This window comes from Grampus griseus (assembly GCF_964374135.1).
Source record: "Grampus griseus genome assembly, chromosome: 1".
Classification (NCBI taxonomy): Eukaryota; Metazoa; Chordata; class Mammalia; order Artiodactyla; family Delphinidae; genus Grampus; species Grampus griseus.
This window is the reverse complement of record NC_139017.1, coordinates 38,148,873-38,164,164: the sequence shown is the minus strand read 5'-3', so window position 1 is coordinate 38,164,164 and position 15,292 is coordinate 38,148,873. Positions and strand designations below refer to the sequence as shown.

Below are 15,292 nucleotides of genomic sequence, written 5' to 3'. Positions count from 1 at the left end.
CATGTTACCCAAATGATTGACATAGGAATTAAACAAAAAGCAGGGGATTCATAATAGATACTCAGTCCAGAAATAAAGAATAAGTATCTGACTGTTGTTATTTTATGTCTTACTTTCAGGATCCTGAGAGAATTGAAGAGATGAAGAATTGCCAAACCTATTAATTTCACATTACAGCAATCACTTGGAACTAAATGGAAGGTCTAGCAGAATACTGCTACGGCACAAGAAAAATTGTTAAACCATTATAACTTGTTTCACAATAGTAAAAAGTTATCTTTAAAATAACGACTATTTTAAAAATATGTAGCATTTGTTGAAAATATAAATACTGACATGTATTACACTCAAGATACCAAGCAATTGGGTGGAAAAAGCTGTTTCAACATAATCCCAGCATAGAGAATTAATCTAAATATGACTAGGATCACTGTATACAAGTATAATCAATTAAGATATAACTTTAAGAATTTTTGATATTTCAGACTTACTCTATGTAGGGTATTTTGAAATTCATTTCCCATTTCTAAAGTTGTAATAATAAATACTCCAAGAACTAAAAGTCCCCCTGGTAGCATTCTGGATACCTGTAAACAGAAATATAGTATTAGCTAACAAAAGCATTTGACATTATATGCAATCTTTTGTGTTTGAGAAGTTAAATATTAAATCAGCAAATGCCTACCTAGTACCAACTATATGCAAAGCATTGAGGTAGGGGCTTTGAAAAAACTGGTTAAAATATTGAGAAATAGGGACTTCCCCGGTGGCACAGTGGTTAAGAATCTGCCTGCCAATTCAGGGGACATGGGTTCGAGCCCTGGTCTGGGAAGATCCCACATGCCATGGGGCTACTAAGCCTGTGCACCACTACTACTGAGCCTGCGCTCTAGAGCCTACAAGCCACAACTACTGAGCCCACGTGCCACAACTACTGAAGCCCACGCGCCTAGAGCCTGTGCTCCACAAGAGAAGCCACCGCAATGAGAAGCCTGCGCACCACAACGAAGTGTAGCCCCCGCTCACCGCAACTAGAGAAAGCCCGCACGCAGCAACAAAGACCCAACGCAGCCAAAATGGATGAAAACCAAGATGAATGGGGTGTTATTATGCACACAATCTTCCTAGAGTGTCCTTAACTTTTTACCTTAAAACTACTTTATAAATAAAACCATTTAATAATGACACTCTTTAGCTACATCAATAAATAAACTCCTTTCTCCTAAGATTGAAAACTAAAATACCTCCTAAATTTTTCAAGGGCTTCCACTATCAGCTAAATAAAATACAAATTTTTATCTTAGACTGGTATTGCAGACTCTCTAAAATCTGGCTGATCTGATATTCAGAGCCTCATTTGATACTACTTCCCATGAAACATTCAAGCATCAATCACAAACTTCTCACTGTTCTCCACATATATAGTTACGCTTTCTAACTCTATACCTTTACTCAGGCTGCTCACTCAGCCTGAAAAGACTTTCTCTTACACGTCTACATGTCTGAACTCTACTGAATACCTCGAAGTCAGCTTGAGGAAGCTGCCTTCCCTGATCCTTTGATCTCCAAATTCCTGCAGGACCTCAGTGTAGTTTTCCCATGGAGCTTATCACATGAACCTGTACTATGGTTATGTCTGAACCTTACTAGTTGATCTGGGAGCTCCTTAATGGAAGAAGTTAATTCTCAACTACCTTTGTATCCCTATAATATTCAGCAGAGTCTGTGATTTGCGCAGAGGGGGTCCAACTTGAAACTCCATTGTTTCCTGTTGTTTAGCTTTACCTCAATTTTTAAAACCTTCTTATTGATATTGGGCATTTATATTATTTCCAATTTTTCTGTACCTTAAAATAATATTGGTTAAAAATCCTAGCAAGTTTCTGTGTTCACAGGATTATTTGCTTATAATAAATCTCCTGAGGTGGATAACTAGGTTAAAGGGTCATACATATGTTTAAGGATTTTGACACATCCTACCAGTTTGTCCTGCATAATATCTGTGATTTTCCTTCCACATCATTGTGGCTAGTTCTTAGTGCCACATGTATTCCTTTCTACCATCTATACTCTTAGTGCTCTGGTTACCTTTTACGTATTTAATGTATGAGCAAACTGATCACAAAGTTAAGTCTTCAGAAAATTAGATACCATAGTCTAACCCCTAATATATTTGCATTATGTCTGCTGGTGGTTCCCTCTGATTTCATAAATTCTGTTTACTACAGTGACACAAGCTTGACATACATAAATAAGGAATAAAGTTTTCATACTTAGCATGGGGAACTTGCACATCTTTTGAAAATCATCAACAAATAAAATTAACCATTTCTTGCTGGGGATAAAAAGTTTATCTGTTTTACTACATAAATTTTATGTTTGTGTGTTTAGATGTATATAGACTAGACATAGATATAGATACAGGTATGTAATTTTACAGAAGGCCAAAAGCAAAATTAGAGTAGAACGTTATTTACAAACCATTGGAAATATAAGTTTAAAATATTTAATATTTCATTAGAAGATGGTATTAAATATTTATTGCATTTTTCAAAAATATAACTACATACTACCCCCCATCACAAATGCAGATAAACATGTGTGTGTGTTTGAAGATTTAAAGATAATTGGAGAAGGAAATAATTTTATTTTTACCTTACTTTAACATACTTTATTGGATGATATAATCCATTCAATAACTACTTTTAAGTGAATTTACTCATCATTCTCTCTGACTCACCCCAAATCTGTTTCCTCTTCATGTAATGGCAACGCCATCTTCCTAGACCCAGGCTAAAAAAAAATCTCAATAATCTTTAGCAACTCTCTCACAATCTCTTTTTACTGCCAATCTACTTGGTCACTGAATCATCTTAATACTAGCTCTTTCTCTGAAATGTTTTGGCAATGAAGTTTTAGCCCACTGCTTTAGTTTGCTTATTTATCCATTCACTTATCCAACATTTTGGAGTTCTCACATAAACCATGGGAACACTATGCCTGGCACTAAGGATACGGCCATGAACAAAAAAGACGTGACCCCATCCTCAGGAAGCTTGCAGTCTAGTCACTAGCTCATGTCACCTTTTTTTGAACTATTACTGTAACTATATTTTCTGCTCTCTCTCTCTCCAATCCCTCTACTCTCCATTTACACTGTACCAGGGCACTGCAATTACTTTCTCAATTATTGGCAGGATTATTTCTCAATCCTTCTCAATATAGGGAGCTCTGAAAGTCTACCATAGAGCTACTGGCTCCAAAAGAACTCCTTCCTTCCTAGAATGACACTTCAAAACCATCCATAAACTGGCCCCATACAGCCTTATGTCTAAAAGCATTCTTTTATATACACCATGCTTCAATTACACCCAATTTCGTGCTATTCTAACATACCTTTAAATTTCATGCCGTTGGGTCATTTATCCACTGTCCTTTTTGCATTCAATGTGCTCCCTGACTTCTACTAGCAAAGTCCTATTCATCTTTCAAGTTCAGAGCCTTCTGTGAAGCTGTTTGAATCCAACCTTTGACAGATATTTAATCATTCCCCACTCTATATTCCTATAGTACTGTCCTATTTTTATTCACTTCTCTTACAATTTGTTTTGGTAATAATGTCTTTCACTTTGCTTAAAATATAAATTCTAAGGACATTAAAGAAAAATTTAACCATCATTTTATTTCCTCAGTACCTGGTTTAAGTCTTTAAAATAATTCTGACCAGCAACAATGTTACCAATAACTAGTATTATTTTAAAATAAGGAAAAACTGGAAATAAGGTAAATGACCAATAACAGGATATAGGTTAAAAAACACAACAGATAAAAGTTAACAATAGAAAAGCATAGTGTACAAGATCAAAGGCTTTCAAGTCACACCACCTGGGTTCAAATCCCAGTTTCACTACCTATTACACTAATCTTGGGTGGATTACTTAACTTCAAGTAAGAAAATACTTTTTTAAAAACTAGATGCAAGTAATCAATAAATAAAAAATATAATCATGGAGGAAACAGAGCAGAAAATACTTCTATTTTTGACATACTACCCAAGTTTTGAAAACTTAAGAATGAGTACTCTGAAATCCTAGTCTAGTAACCTGAGGATAAGGTACTTTTATTTTGTTAGTCAATAAACACAAACTTAACTATATAAAGAAACAAACGTGATGACCTGGTTGGCATGTTCTGTGGCCCATTCTTCATCCAAGTTATCCAACTTAGCTTTGGAATGTTTGGAGCTCTCATCTTGTTCCTCTTTGGGTGGCGTTCTAGTGGCAAGAATCACGTAATCCTTTTGTGAAGAACACTTAAAAACAAATTAGAAAAGCTTATTAGGGTGATAACTGACTGAGGAATCCAAAGCCCTTATGACGTGCAAAAACTGAGCAATATTTATAGCAGCTTAAATTGTTAATACCTGTATTATACCAGAATCTACAGAGAAAACGATTTTCATGGATAGCTTTACAACATTTTCCTCACATGTTATTTATCTTTTAATATATTTAATACCAGCTCCTTATTTGTTTGGGCAACCTGAATGTGAATCATGCAGTGGTCCTTAAAAATGGCTTACTGGAACAGATTAGACAGTTCAACAAATATAAAAACCCAATAAAATAAAGCAACAAATGACCTTGTGCATCTTACTTTCATAAAAACAATGATAGTGGGGAACTTGTTCATGTGTGTCCACAGAAAAACAAAGGTGAAGTGATATTAGATTTATGTTCCTCAGTTTTAATAGCAATTAAATGCTAACCAGAAGTGGGAAACCTAAAGATAAATTTAGGGAAAATTTAATAGCTCAGTCTCATTACAGTGAAAATTTCCTATAAAGAAAGAGTAAAAATACAAGTTAGCATGATGTTATCCTCACACATGACCTGAAATTCTAATCACTAGTGTCATCCTGGAACGGAAAATAAAGGAAGAGAAATTATTTCAATAAAAGTTATTTCCAGAAAGTTACATTGAAGTGCACAAAAGGAAAAGGTAGGTGCTGATTAAGAAAGCTCTTTCTTTTCATAAAATCTATGATTTTGAAAAGAAAAAGAAACTGACCCTAGGAGTAGGAGAGAGGCAAGCCTGAAAGCTTGAGGGGAAGGCAAGAAAAGTGATGAATCCTGGAATAAAGAGAAAGAAGAAGCATGTAGAATACTGAAAGGAATGAAAAGGCAGCATGAAGAGAGATTGGAATTCTCCCTAAATTGTGGGAGACTTATATGTAAGATGGTAGTTTTGCTGAGCTCTAGAAACAGCCTATGTGCTGTAAGGCAAGTTTGGAAGAGGGTATTTCTCCCTGACCTTTCACCTTTACTGATCACTTCTGTTCCTAGCAAAAAGAACCCCATACTAGATGTTAAGTAACCTGAATCTAAAAGAAGTTCAGATCGTTGCCAGGAGAGGTCGTCTGGCTGTCTAATGAGAAGCCTCAGAGGGTGGTATTACCTGGGTGAACAGTGCAGGGTCTGTCCTCTGTCTTACAAGTTAAGAAATCGGATTTGTGAAAACTCTGAGAATGTACCTGTCTCTTAGGGCTACACTAACATTACCTAAGATCATTCAGAATGATGCTAAAACTAGAATACCATGAAGGGATGTGAACATGTAAGTCCTCTGCATGGTGCATTCTTTATAAGTAGGCAACACACGGCATCAAATTATAAGAGAAAGTAGCTTGGGAATGTGGATAGAATCAGAACAAGTTAATTATCCAATTTGAAGGTTCTAAGGCATCATGTTAAAATATCCAGAAAGAAATCTGCCTCCAATAGGGTTTTATTTGCTATTAGGCCTCAAAATTAATCTTTGGACCAGAGTACACTCTCCCCTAGTGTTTAGATGTATGTAGCCAGTTTGTTTGTGTGACTCTCCTTTTTTCATTTCTGTGTACTGCTGACAAGTCCTCCCTGCTGATTAACACATTCTTCCTTCAATTATAATAAATCAGTGGGTGCTTATGCTTTTTAAAGTAACTGTCCAAATATCTGTTCCATTTAGTTTGATTTTTGAGCCTTAACTCTAAGAGGGAAATAAAATTTGTGTAATGTCCAAATTTCTCTCAGTCCCTTTCCCTCAATCTCCACTGAATCAATATTAAAAAAAAATTCAATAAATGGGTACGGTAATATACAATAAAATATACGACCTATATTTGCTACAAGTCTGAAATAAGACAAACTAGAAATAAAATTGTAAAAAGCTACCTTTGTAAAGAATGGGACAACCTGGAATTAAAGGGGTGCAAAAATCACTTTGGAAAGACAATAAAACGTGAATAATCTGGTCAGTAAAATTCTAATTTTGCAGTGTCTACCTTATAAGTTACTTTTACATTGTCAAAAGGGAATGTGTGCTGACTTGGGCAAACCTGGGCTACATTATTCTTCTTCATTCCATCCCTCCATCCCCTAACTTGAATTTATTGTTAAATAGCATATTTTAACTTTAAATAAACAAATTTGCTTTATCAGTAAATACATAGGAAAAGATACATACCTGTCCTATTAAAAGACCAGAGACAAAAGCTTTTCCTTGGAGACTGATGTTTGAAAGATACTGGCCGACAGTCTCTTCTACAATGTAGGTTCTTCCCATTATTAAGAACTAATTCAACCTCCTAAATTACAAGAAAAAATATAGAGCATTTTTAGGCAAAAAATATAATTTGCAATGTTTTCCTCATGGGGGTAGTATAAAGAGAGAAGTTGTACTACCCTGATACTACTCCATACCTTACAGTGATTGCTTATTCAATAGGATATTCTTTCTTGCAAAGTTTGAATGTAGCTTCAGAATTATCAACAGAGTGTTGCAGGAAATGACTACCAATCAACCAGAGTTGACATGAGCGATAAAACCTACTCCCATACCTCAGATAATGAAGAGAACACTAAACTACTAGTAGCCAACACACCTGATTTCTTATTTAGATCTATTACTCCTTAGTTGTATCATCTTTGGTAATTTACTGCTGAGCCTCACTGTGTTCATTTCTAAAACAGAAAAGATGATAATTTCTGAGTTGCTCAATGGGAGGTAAATGGAATCAAATTCATGTATTCAGTAAGCACACTATAAAGAACTACTATGTGCAAGAAATTGTGCCAAGTGGGATGGCACGAAGATGAATAATACTTGGCCTCTGCCCTTGAGTAACTCAGAGTACAACTGGAATGATGGAAGTAGACAAACAGCAATACAATAATAACAAACATTTGTAGAGCTTCCATTTTGTGTAAGGCATTGTTCTAAGTACTTAACATATGGTAACATTTAATATTCAGAAAAACCCCCATGAGGTAGGGGACATATATACACGCTTGTTTTATAGATTTAGAAACTGAAACGAAAAAAGGTAACATAACTTGCCCAAGCGATAAAGCTGGTAAGTGGCAAAGGTAGGATTTCACTTCAGGCAGTCTGGCTCTAAAACCCATTTCTTAAATAGTATTCTTAAATACTGTGCTCATACTTAGGAGTCATACCCAGTCTCTCAATTAAACTTTCACTAAGGGGGACTCCTGTTCTACCCTCTCGCGAGTTTGGGGATGAAAATCGGCATATTCCTCTGACTGGCTCATACTCCTTTGATTTGAGTTTCTGTAGCTTAAAATCAAAGATGCTGAATAAAAGAGGTAGGAAATAATAAATGATGATCTCAAGGAGTTCACATTCAGTGTGGGAGAAACAAATGTAAAGACATGATTCCAAAAAGCTATAAAATAGCCACAGAGAGACTGAAGAAACACAGTTGCAGCATTCTGAATAGCGGTAATAGTCACTTAGGTCCTGCAAAAAATCCCAATCTTATTCAGGACAACAAAATCCAGGCAACTATAGATGTGCTGGGGTGGCTTATCTGACATCAGTAAAATAAACTGCCAGTCACAATGACTTGCATTACTCTAAAACTAAAGCCCAGAGAGTCGCTTCCAGTTTGAAATGGCCTATTAGATGGTCTTTTTTCAAAATTCCTGTTCGGTTTTGTCTCAAAATGCATTAAATGTCTTCTTAGCTCTCAGGTTTGCACTTTTTTTTTTTTGGCGAAGTCTAGGACTGCCTGTCTAAATCATTAATGCCTCTATAAAGTTAAGGGCTTTCCACTTTTACCACCTTAAGGTATGCATTTCTGTGTATTAAACTTTCTTCTACTTCATCATGCTATTCTACTCTTTTTCCTTCTGCCCTAAATAATTCTTAATTTTTACAAGAAATAGCAGTTAACAGTGACTCCAAGGTTATGATATGTAACTTTCTAATCTTACTTTTTCCAAGGTGTCATCTACTAGTCACGTTAACGTGTAAGAAACTGAATGCAACAGAAAGATGAAAATCTTTGGGTTATGAAATCTGGTTGACTGTCGGATATTTTTTTTCTTTAGTGCTCCTTCAAAACTTTGAAATGTAGCTAACCATACTTTATAAAGGACGCTAATAAAAATGTAGATCTTCTCTTATACAGTTCAATTTTTCCTGAAATGCTGTGTATCAGCAGAAGCTTTGCAAGTTGTCCAAACGCTGACTTGAGACCACTCAACTTCCCTGGACTCTGTTTTCCTAGTCTACAAAATAAAGAATTTGGATCATAGCAGGTCGGAAAATCTAATTTTAGGATTCTCTAAGTCCAAGTACAGAACATCTGCATTTTCCAAATGGTAGATCAATAATGATAATATTGTGGGCCTAGGACATAATACAGTACTGCACATACCAGCAACCTTAATTAAAGTGCTTATATAAAATATTTTGGGGGAAAGAAACAACCTTAAGCTCCTTACTGCTATTCTCAAAGGTTTGCTACTGTGGGAACTGTAGGGAGGATGACATTAGTAATGCTTTATTTTCAATAAAGAATTTAACAAATTCTTTTAGAAGAGTAATCAAACATGAAATAATCTACGGATTCTGCTTAGAAGTCACAGAACTACAATTTGGAAACAAGTAGTTCTGTTACGGTGGCAGGGTAAGAAGTGGTTTTTAAGAACGAACGTGTTCAACAACTTCTGTTCCAAAAGTTTTTCAATTTTAACAATATAAACACAAGGCAACATTTTCTGTAACGTTACCTTAAAACATACAAATAAAAGCTACACTCAAACTCCTCTTGGCTTTTTAAAATCCTCTTCCTGGAAAATAAACCGAGCTCTTTAAATTCCTATTAAATCACTGTTACCAACTCCGCCACCAAAAAACCAAAAAATCTAAGTAAGATAAGTCTCATAACTGGACTTGAGTGTGTCGCACAGGAGTGACCGTCCATATAGTTCCTATACTCTACCCCTTTCTGTCCTCCTTGAAAAGGCAGTTCTCTGTGCCCGAGTGCACACACATCACACACACACACACACACGGATTCCACCCTCAGGCTGACTCACCTGTACTCAGACTGTGCACGCGTGGCAGACAAATCTGTCGAACTGTCAGACCACCTGAGAAAGGTGTTTAGCGTGCAAGTACCAGCCTCCAGGGACCAGATTCCACACCGGTCCCAATTCCACAGTCAATGAATTCATCAGAAAGCGACGAACTTCCCGCACCTCACTTCCTACTCCACACCCGGGGTCTCTGGAGTCACGTGGCTCAGATTGATGACGCACGCTGGCCCCCTCCTTTCACCGCAGCGCCTCAGCCAAACCGACTGCGGTCGCCACCCCGCCCCCTTCCGGGCGCCATTAAGAGCGTGGCGGTAGCCCGGCGTCTGCCGTCCGGCCCTGCCGGGACCGATGCCCTCTAGCGGCCCAGTGTCTAAAAGCCGCCAAAGAGGACGACCCATGGCATCCCGGAGCTGTGACAGTAAGGTCGCCCTCCTCTTCAGGGAGGAACGTAGGTTAACGGGTACTGTGTGGCGCCACCTCGCGGATAAGTGGTCGCGCGGCAGGCAAGGAGAGCCGGGGGGCGGGGAGAAAGGAGGAAGCGGACTTGGTGGTGCGGAATTGGGCTCACGGAAGGGATTGGGGAAAACTACGTTTCCCTGAAGCCTACGCGGCTAGAAGCGGGTTGAAAAGGGGGCCGGAAAGCGGAGTGCACGACAGGGGTCAGAGACTGCCTCTGAACTCGGATTCCCAGGGTGCACAGCTTCCGGTGATTGCGCGCGCACTGCGGACGCGGGCGCTGCGGCGCGTCTGGTGCAGTAGTTAACGCGGGACTCGATTTCCCAGGGTCCCGCCGCTTGAGTCTCCGTCGGGCGGGCGCGCGCGAGACACCGAGCGAGGTGGCGGAGGCGGCAGCCCAGGCTTCTGGGTCCTCTTCGTCTTCGTCTTTCTTCTCCGTTTCTGCTCCGTCGGCCGCTGCCGCCACGGTCCCCGGCCCGATCGACATGGCGGCGGTGTTGCAGCAAGTCCTGGAGCGCACGGAACTGAACAAGCTGCCCAAGTCGGTCCAGAACAAACTTGAGAAGTTCCTTGCTGACCAGCAGTCCGAGATCGATGGTCTCAAGGGGCGGCACGAGAAATTTAAGGTGGAGAGCGGTAAGTGCGACGCTCTTCGCGCCCTTGTTTCTGGGCGCGACCCCAGCGATGGCTGGTCTCCTCCCCTTGCAAGCTCGCACCATCCACGGCTTCACTGCTAGCTAGCATCGCTTCTCTGGCTCCGTGGGCACCATAGGCCTTCTCGTAACTGCTTCCCTCACAGTTTGATACGAAGGAGCCTGTTCGTTTGTTTTTAAAATGTGAATCCACATTGAGTTCCTGTTTTCTTTGTAATTAGGGTGGTCTCATTTAGGGACGCCTAACGTCTGGCAAACAGAAATTGTGAAGATTTGGGTCTGTTTACACCGGACTAGGGGTCTGCGACTCCTAATTCTTCTAAGCCTAGAGTACCCTGTCTGTATGTTGCACGTTAAATGATAGTAATTTCTGCTCTGTTTTCTAGTCATCTGCCTTCAAAGGCCTATGTCTTTAATGATAACTTCCTGCACTTGTTCTGAGTCTGTCTCGCTCTGGTCCGTTTTGTGTTCACAAGAACGAGTGGATGCATAAGGCAGCGCTGGAAACACAGTGCACGTGCAGTAAATGTTTAATATATACGACTTCTTTCTAAAAGTTGGACTTTGATAGAAAATCTATTAAGACCTTATAAATACCTGTAGTAGACTCTCAAATAAGAAAGTTCCTCACAATGGTGACTTGAATATCATTGAAGAAATATTAAGAGCATAGTAATTACCATTAGTAAAATACAAACCATCTGTTGTGTGTCCTGGTTTACCAGGTTGTGTGTCTTGGTTTTTTTTGGGGGGGTGGGCGGGCGGTGCGGGATTGGTAACTGGTTTTTGCTAAGTGGATTGAAAGTTCTGAAGAAGTTTTCATTTAAAAAAAATAAATAAAATTACCAAGGAGAATTGATGTTGAAAATTAATTCTCTGAATCCCAACACTGAATATAGTGCACTGCATTCTATGTGTTAATTTACAGAATAAATATTGAGCGTATTCTATGTGCTTCTAATGTGTTGAACAGTACACTATCAGTCGCTTCCCTTGGAAAGTTAACATGTTTATTTTTACATAAATTTAGTAATTTTATATGTTCAGGCATTATTTTGGCTATTTTAAGACAAACCTTTTTAAAGCAAAGCAGTTTTTAACCTAAATAATTTTTTCTCCATTTAATAAATATATTTTTTTGGTCTGCTTTATGCCAAGAAGTCTACTGATGTGTGGGGAAAATACTATGATAAGTGAGACATGTTGCCTGCCTTGAAGAATTTCATAATCTTGTGGAATAGGCAGAAAAATAATTTGTTAAAACCCTCTCAGGCCTTATTTTCTTTTGTCATTTTACATATGTCAGTTGGAAATGTTGGATTAAAGTCCTTTTCTGTACTCGATCTATTTATCTTTACTCAAATTCTCTCTTATTTGGAGTGTGGGTCCCAATACTATGTCTTAAATTTTAAAATCAAGGTTATCAAAAATAAGTAGCAGTGTCGACAGTGTGTACATGTATGTTTGATTTTTTTTTTTTTTTCCTCTGATCATCTGTAGAACAACAGTACTTTGAGATAGAGAAGAGGCTGTCCCACAGTCAGGAGAGACTTGTGAATGAAACCCGAGAGTGCCAAAGCTTGCGGCTTGAGCTGGAGAAGCTCAGTAAGTATTTAATTATATCTTTCTAATATTAGAGTATTGAGGTCTTCAGATCCTCCTTTGTATGCTTTGGAAACATTTATTTACTGTATATGAAAATACTGATTGTCCTTGTTTTCATTTCTGGTAATATCATGTTTTTTTCTTTCAGTGTGATTTTTTTTCATTCAGTGGTAAAGACTTTGAAAGAGTCCAGGGCTTAATGGTCAGGAGGCATGGGTTCTAATTCTGACTGCTATTAAAAACTCTTATGTCATATGTAAATCATAACAGTGTTTGATTATTGTTTATAAAATGGCTAGAGCCACTTGTCTATCTACTTAAACAGCTGTACAGGTCAAATGAGGTATATATGAAAGCATTTTGAAAAGGCTGAAGCATTATCCAACTGAAAAAGTAAAGAGAGTGACTTAATTATTTTTATGTTGTTGAAAAATTAAAGCCTATTAGTTCCATTATTATATTCATGTTTTAACTCTTGTTATGATATTTATAACTACTTATGAACCTCAGGATGTAATTTCCTCTTTAAGGCCTAATTCCATTGAAAGATGAACAGCTGTTTTTCTTCTTAATTAATTTTCTTACATCATTAAGTCCTAGAAAGTACACAAGATCTTAAAGGTCCTGACATTTCTTGGGAGGATGATGTGTTTTTTGTGCCTTGTTTACAGAGAAAAAAGCGAATGTCAGGAAGATCTTTATAGAGTAGGGGCATAATATTTGTTATTAGGTATAGCTGGATTTTAATTTCATTGGGAATGCAAGAAGCTAATAATTAAGAGAATGGCTGAAACATTAGTCTTCTTTCTTAACCAAGTCCATGCCCATCAGCTGTATGTTTGAGTCAAAACCCTTTTCAACTAATTTTGGCACATCTCATTTTTAAAACATGTGATGTATACATATGATGGTATGTATATATGTGTAATGAGGGTATGAATACTTGAGTAGCTACATCTGATTTATCACCTGTACACAGTTTTGTCTTGGCATAAAAAAAAAGGTTTGTAGAGCAAAAGTGCTAAAAAATTTCAAGAAAATGACTGTGATCCCAGCTTCTTTTATGAGATCCGGAAAAGGGAGAGGGAGGAGAAGATGGGGATAAACCTAGATAGACATGCCTTCCTGGGGTGTACAGTTTATATTTTTATATTTTTTTAGTTTGGAAGCAGTAAATAACATTAAAATGACAGAAAATGTGGACAAATTTAGCAGGTTTTTTGTTTTTCTTTTAATAAACGAATTGTTTAACTTGGAAGTAATAATAATGTATTTGTTCATTAAATTACCAGCACATAACATAGACGTGTTTCAGTGGAAGAAAGTTTCAGAAAGTATACTCTTCCTAATTATTCGAATATGTTTAGAAGAGAAACTTTAGGGGAGATAACTCATTATGAGTAGAGATTGTGGGACTGAAAATTCAGTATCAAGCATAGCTCTTTTTAGCGTGGTAAACCAGCTGAATTAGTTATCCATTATTGTGATTTACTCTGTATACATTTCATGTAGTTTAAATGTTATTTATTCTCTTGATTTTGCCTTTTTTCACTTAATTTTTGAATTTGCAAATACAATTAATTCACTTTTTTATGACTGATTTAGAAGATGTCATTGAAAAATAAGGAAATTGGTAATTGCAAATACTTTTTCCTAAAAATGTTGGCTAAAATGATCACAAATATGATTTTGAAGACAGGATAGCATATTTAAAACTTTGTACTAGAAATACAGTAAATTTGGGTTGTACTTACGAATTTGGAATGCAGTGTTGTGCAGCTCTACCTTTCTGAAACTTAGTTTCTTAATTTCAAAACGTGTATGGGTGGCCATTGAATACAAACTGTCATCGCAAATTTTAAGCTTATGTACGTGTGTTCATAAAATTCCTTTTATCCAGACAGTCAACTGAAGGTGCTAACTGAGAAAAACAAAGAACTTGAAGTGGCTCAGGATCGCAATATTGCCATTCAGGTAAAAGTTATTCCTGTGAATAAAGCTAATTGTAAACCTGATACTTGAGGAAGTTTTCTATTCTGATTGTGCTTATTGGTTATTTAGTCAGTGGGAAGATGAAATATGTTCAGTTAGGAGAAGCTACTAACAAAAATGTATATACATAAATTCCTTAATAGGATTTTATGTTTTAATGATTGATTGTATATTCCTTTTACTTGTTAGAATATGTAAGTTCTTGATATAAAAAAACACTTGCTTTTAGCTGTGTAGCTCTTAAGTCATGATTTAAAAAAAATTTTTTTGCATTATAAGTGCCATAAATCTGTAAGTAGGGTAGATATTCATAGATCCATCTGGCTGTCTATCCACCCACTTACCTACCTATCTTCCTTCCATTCTTTTAGAAATTATGTATTTAATGCTTACTATTGCCTAGGCATTATTTCAAGTATTGTGATACAGTTGGGGATATGTGTGAATCCACATTGGTAATCATTTCCTTAGAGTAGTGATTAAGAATAACAGATTGAATATGATTACAAGGATTGCGGGCCAGTTTGTTTAATAAAGTGGTCATACCCAATGATTCTTTGATCAGATAGACCTTTAGACTCTTGCCATTGCTTTTTAAAAATTTGCGTTTGATTTGAGGTTAAAAGATATTTGATATATGGAAGACACTTATAGTGGGAAAGAGTGATAGACTTGATCCAATAGAAATTTTAAATTTTCTACATAAAAAGAATCAAATAAAGACGCAGACCTCCTAGAGAACGGACTTGAGGTTATGGGGAGGGGGAAGGGTGAGCTGTGACAGGGCGAGAGAGAGTCATGGACATATACACACTAACAAACGTAGTAAGGTAGATAGCTAGTGGGAAGCAGCCGCATGGCACAGGGATATTGGCTCGGTGCTTTGTGACAGCCTGGAGGGGTGGGATAGGGAGGGTGGGAGGGAGGGAGACGCGGGAGGGAAAAGATATGGGAACATATGTATATGTATAACTGATTCACTTTGTTGTAGAGCAGAAACTAACACACCATTGTAAAGCAATTATACCCCAATAAAGATGTTAAAAAAAAAAAAGAATTAAAAAGCAAATAAATCATAGAAAGTATTTTCTCAATAAAAATATGACTATATATATCCTTAATACATGACTACTTTCAAATTATAAGAAAAATTATTCAAAGGGGGAAATGGGCAAAGGTTTTTAAAACCAGACAGGAAGC

The 15,292-nt window shown here is 37.2% G+C and overlaps 2 protein-coding genes across 5 annotated transcripts in view; one reads left to right on the top strand and one right to left on the bottom strand.

Annotated features, from left to right (window-relative positions):
* Positions 1-9,574, bottom strand: part of ODR4 (odr-4 GPCR localization factor homolog) — a 40,132-nt gene extending 30,558 nt beyond the window's left edge. For both annotated transcript variants that reach the window (XR_014296991.1, XM_082658400.1), the window contains exons 1-4: positions 9,387-9,574; positions 6,508-6,628; positions 4,178-4,312; positions 492-587 (exon numbers count right to left, since the gene is read on the bottom strand). Coding sequence is in view for 1 of the 2 variants with exons in the window: in XM_082658400.1 (XP_082514526.1) it covers positions 492-587; positions 4,178-4,312; positions 6,508-6,606 (330 nt within the window). In the remaining variant the exon portion in view is untranslated. The remainder of the gene's footprint in view (positions 1-491; positions 588-4,177; positions 4,313-6,507; positions 6,629-9,386) is intronic.
* Positions 9,575-10,144: 570 nt separating this feature from the next.
* Positions 10,145-15,292, top strand: part of TPR (translocated promoter region, nuclear basket protein) — a 65,239-nt gene continuing 60,091 nt past the window's right edge. For 2 of the 3 annotated variants that reach the window (XM_082650493.1, XM_082650492.1), the window contains exons 1-3: positions 10,179-10,478; positions 11,996-12,100; positions 14,001-14,074. In XM_082650493.1, coding sequence (XP_082506619.1) covers positions 10,328-10,478; positions 11,996-12,100; positions 14,001-14,074 — 330 coding nt within the window. In that variant the 5' untranslated portion in view covers positions 10,179-10,327. Of the gene's footprint in view, positions 10,479-11,995; positions 12,101-14,000; positions 14,075-15,292 lie in introns of all 3 variants that reach the window. The other variant, XM_082650494.1, reaches the window with a different exon arrangement.